The sequence below is a fragment of the Simochromis diagramma genome, unplaced genomic scaffold (genome assembly GCF_900408965.1).
Source record: "Simochromis diagramma unplaced genomic scaffold, fSimDia1.1 OVJJ01000205.1, whole genome shotgun sequence".
Classification (NCBI taxonomy): domain Eukaryota; kingdom Metazoa; phylum Chordata; class Actinopteri; order Cichliformes; family Cichlidae; genus Simochromis; species Simochromis diagramma.
The window spans coordinates 4,605,998-4,611,110 of NW_024386782.1; the positions used below are offsets into that span (position 1 = coordinate 4,605,998).

Below are 5,113 nucleotides of genomic sequence, written 5' to 3' on the forward strand. Positions count from 1 at the left end.
CTACAGTGCCAAATGGGACAGGCAACAAGAAAGCCTACAGTTGATTTTTGGCCTGTCTTGACTATCTTCCTATAATCAGCTAAGTCTTATCTTGTTCCCTCCCTGGATCTATAGTGGTTGTGAGGGTAGTCAACTAAAGAAATTGCACTCTTTACATTCTCCAGTTTTCAACCTTCATTTCTCAACACATGGTAGTTGGGAGTTATTTTAGTTCAACATTAAATTAATTTTGAAAGGAACATTAAGCTTAACAGTTCATTATTTTCTTCATTTCTTTTATATATTCATAAATGTCATGGGAAAAACACTTAAATATGCAAAAAAAAAAAAAAAGAGAGAAAATTCTTACTAAACTGCATAGCAACTGAAAAGAAAACTTCTTTATTTAGAACAGACAAAAAGAACTGACTTTCATAGAACACAGCGTAACATTTCAAAAGCACACAGATTAAATTTAGAGTGTAATAGTCTCACCCGATGACATTGTAAAACATGGAAATGCATGTCTGACGGTGTTCCAGTAGAGGCAGCATTACTGTGGTATTTAAATTCATCACCGAGAAATGTGCTGGCTTCCTCAAAATGCATTGCTTACCTCACGCCACATAGCCACTAATTCAACATACAGTAAAGCTACAGTGTTTGTTGTTTGTGTTCATAATGGTTTCATTTTAGGAAAAACAGGCTACTGCTATTATTTTTTGTCATCAAGGTTGGTTCTGTTTAAATAAAGAAAATGACCCAGATAGCGCTGTATTGCTTGTTGCAACATGCAAGGAATGCAATCATTCCCTGCATGATAAGTTCCCCCCCATGGTATCAGATGAAACAGTCCTGGTAGGCATAATGTCTAGGGAGAATTTAGCTTCACTTCATATCGACATTGTGGCACTGAATGTTTTCTCCGTCTAAACTTCTAGAGGTTGGTAATGTAGGAATCTTGTAATATTTTACTTATTTACATGGTTTTCTTTGCTAAACTGTGCTAGACCAGAAATGGAAAAAAATCTGCTACTCTTTTTTTAAATGAGGAAAAACAACACTGCAACAACTCAGCTCAGCACTGAACTTTGAGTAAAGGGTATGAACACCCCCCTAAAATGTGGTAACCTATGCTGAATATATAACCTAGTTGGGAATAGTTTATTTTATAAGTATTGATTTAAAAATGGCTGGAGGTGCTACGTGATTACAGATTTTTTTGTTGCTGTTGTATGTATATAGCTTCTCTGTCTTAGGAATAAAGCATACCTTACTACACTCACTGAATGAAGCCCAGCTGTAACATTAAATATTATATAATATTATATCTAATCTGCTGCTATATAATATTAATATTAATTTATTGCCCACAAACTAAAGTGATTTTGATGTTTCCTTTATAGACTTAAACTTTAATGCTTAAATGTATTCAGAGTTTCAGAGCACAGATTGTCTGACAAATAGAAAGCAGCACAGATATCACAAATAGTTTTGAAATTATTAGCTTGAATTGTTTATTTGTGAGTGCATGAATGTGTGTGTGAATGGGTGAATGACTGAATGTAGTGTGAAGCACTTTGGGGTCCTTAGGGACTAGAAAAGCGCTATACAAATGCAGGCCATTTACCATATTTTAGTCTTATTTGCAGCCAAGTTGCATTTTGCTGTCATATTTTTTTTAATGACGATGATGATGTCTCCAGTTTGGAATAGGTAGCGCTCATGAGGATAATTTTGTGCAGAAGAAGAGTCACATGATCCACAAAGTGCCCCTTTTTGTGAGTGAGTGTAACCGGTGTGTTTCTGGGTTGTGTGTGATCCTGACGATAAAAGGTAAAAGAAAGAAAGACCTCCAAATAAATAGCTTGCCCACTCCAGCTCCTCTCCCACAGGGGAATTATAGAAAAGGGGAGAGGCAAAAGGGGTACACTGTATTTATAGGGTTGCACCAAAGAAGAAGAACAATGAGGATGGGCACTAACTGATAATGAACATAACTACAGGCTTGGAGGTCCTAACAGTCAGGTATTAATAACACATTTTGTGTAATTATAACAAGATGTGATTTATGACCCTGTTACATTTGCACAGAATCACAAGTAGAAAGTCTAACAGAGAAAGCTGATATGCATCCATACCTGTTATCTCTGACGGGTATCTGTTCATCTCTCTTTTAGGTTTTGTTAAGGCAGCTAACTAAAAGAAAGGCTAGCTTTGTTGAACTTTCTTCGTGTTGCCCCTCAAGTGTTTTTTGGACTTTGTTATTCTTAAGCGCCATTAAGCTACAATAAAGGTCAACATTTGCTTATCTCAAGTTTGACTGTGCAGACTTCCTTTGGATTCAAATGCATTTGTTTTTGCTGACTCAATAACCCGCAATGACTTGCTTTATGTGTTATTCGTAGGTCTAATAGATTAACATCAGAACAAGGTGTCATACAATTGTGCTTAAACACATTTCATTTGAAATGGTCCATTTTGAGAGTCAGGTCAACACTGTCTGACTTTCATTCCTTTTACTTAAATTTACATTATATTTTTCTTGACTAATGTTGAAGGCATAACACATAAATAAGATATCCTGATATCCTGGAGAAATATTTAAAGATCTTAAAATATGAAATGTTTGTGCACTGAAGTTTAATACTGGCTACTCATGGTTTGCCTTACAAATAGTACAACACAACAACATTAAAAAAAATGAAACAAAAAAGCAAAATACAAGCTGGAGCTTTCAAAATGATAACCTTTAAAGTTTCATCACAGCTCTTGTCAGATTTTATAGGTTATATTATATTCTGATGTCTGGTATGATTGATGCAGGATGCTTGTAGACAGTTATTTGTCAGTAAAAAAGTATGACAAACAATGTTTAAAAAATGTGTGCTTTCCTTTAAGGCAGTGCTCTGACTCTAACTTAAAAAGAGGAACTATAAGTTTACTTAAGAACATCAAAACCTTTCCAGCACAGGAAATTGATGGCTGATGCTTGGGGTAAGTTGATCAGTATTTGCTGTGCCTCTTCTCCTAATTTGGTGCTATATTACTCTCAGTGGTTCACAGATCATACAAAAACTAAAATCTAAAAAACAGAAATTCCCATAAAGAAAACTGCTTAGTTAATGTGTTTAATTACATTTTAAAAATCTAGTTTTGTGTTTGTGTTTTATAGAAACTTGACAATGGAAAGCAACTACACAACTGAAGAAGAACATTATCTATGTGAGGTTAACTTTCCAACCTTTACTGGCACTTTGTTCATATTGATCTTCATCATCAGTGTCATATGCAACAGCCTCCTCTTATGTGTCCTTTTCATCTACGAGAACCTGAAAAGTATCACAAATATTTTCATCCTGAACCTGGCCTGCTCTGATTTGATCTTCACCATCACACTTCCATTCTGGGCTGTTGATCATTTACACCACTGGGTCTTTGGAGACCTTTCCTGCAAATTCATGACTGCTGCATTCTTTGTTGGTCTGTACAGCAGTGTCATTCTGCTGACTGCGATGACAGTGGATCGTTTCATTACTGTGGTGCTGCACAACCAGCTGAACAAACTAGATAGAAAGAAGTACGCAATTGGTGCTTGTGTAGCTGCCTGGGTCATCAGCATCTCTGCATCCCTGAGGGAAGCTGTGATCACAAAGGTGGGAAACTGGGAGAATTATACCTATTGTGATACATCTGAAGACAACCTCGGGCAACACCTCCAAGTGTCACTGCTATTCTTCCTCCCATTTGCCATTGTTATTTTCTGCTATTCTGCCATCCTCAAGAAGGTTTTACAAGCTTTAAACAGAAAGAAGCACAGGACTGTAGTTGTGCTGTTGTGTATTGTTGCAGCATTTTTCATTTGCTGGGGGCCATACCATATTATGCTTTTAATCAATTCTCTCTATACACCCAAAGGTTGTAAAACACAGGAACGGTTGGCTATCACGTCTCGTATTTGTGAAATGCTTGCCTATTCTCATTGCTGCATGAACCCTCTGCTGTATATGATCTCACAGAAGTTGCGAAAGCATCTGTTGAATCTTTTGCACTGTGAAAATGTGTGCAGGAAGAACAGGGAGAGAGATACTGGCCGGAACACAACTATTAGCCAGAAAGTTGTTTTCACAGAACAAACTACTGCTGTCAACGAGGACATACATGACTATCCATTAAACAATCTGTCTTAAATTTACATATTGATTTAATTTGTAAATGCTTTTACATAATATCTATTTTTCAGTTTTTCATTGAGCCAGTTAAGAAAACAACAACAACATATGTGCATTTCATTGCATTCCTTTGCATTCACACTGTTTTGTGTAAAAAAATAAACTGTTGCTGAAATTCAGTGAAGCCGTTTTCACTTCTCTCTTCTAACGAAATTCTGTATAATGCCATGGCAGGCCGAACTGACAAAAAATGCACTGACAGCACTACTTTATGGTGTCACTACTGTGAAGTGTAAGGGCCAGATTTGGCTAGTGGTAAATTTTGAAATGATGCACTCCCAGCAATGTGCCAATGTGAGAAGAGTGTTATACTAACAATGGACATTTTTAAACACATATTTCTTTCAATAATGATCAATGATAGTCTGAGTGACTAATAAAACAGTGTGTGCAGGTTTTACACGTGTTTCTCTTCAAAAATGGCATTACAATTTAAGAAAATCAACATGTTTTTGATATCAGGAAAACTGATCCTATTAATAACTGCTGTGGGTTGTGTGTGCATAAATCCACGTGGTCTGGATAAATCTGACAGTGAAAGAAGAGCACATGACTCATCCAGAGAAGGTCTGCATTATTACGCTATACTGTTTTGTTTACTGACTTATTTTTCAATTTATTTTTAAGCTGTGAAGTAAAAATTTCCAGTAATAAAATATAAATACATTTATTTTGAGAAAACAGCATTTTAGTTATTTCTAAGCATCCTTTCAGGTAACAAAGTAACAACTAAAATAAAAACTGTTTTTGATGAAAATCTGAAATGTAATTTTTAAACATTTTTAGTTAAACAACAGCCATAAAAACATTTCCTCCTCTCCTACCATTTCCTTAAATGAGTTAATAGAAATTCAAATTATACTGTTGTAAAACTTACAGGTTATCAAAAATGTTTTATCAGG

General features: G+C 35.6%; 1 protein-coding gene across 1 annotated transcript; it reads left to right on the forward strand.

Annotated features, from left to right (window-relative positions):
* The first annotated feature begins 812 nt into the window (after positions 1-812).
* LOC120725015 (chemokine XC receptor 1-like) lies at positions 813-4,836 on the forward strand. The gene is made up of 3 exons (XM_040017618.1): positions 813-922; positions 2,881-2,976; positions 3,155-4,836. Exon 3 carries the CDS (start codon positions 3,165-3,167, stop codon positions 4,167-4,169), a length of 1,005 nt encoding a protein of 334 aa, XP_039873552.1. The 5' UTR covers positions 813-922; positions 2,881-2,976; positions 3,155-3,164; the 3' UTR covers positions 4,170-4,836.
* Positions 4,837-5,113: the final 277 nt, after the last annotated feature.

Coding starts and splice junctions, on each gene's coding strand:
- LOC120725015 (XM_040017618.1), top strand. CDS start 3,165: ATGGAAAGCAACTACACAACTGAAGAAGAACATTATCTATGTGAGGTT.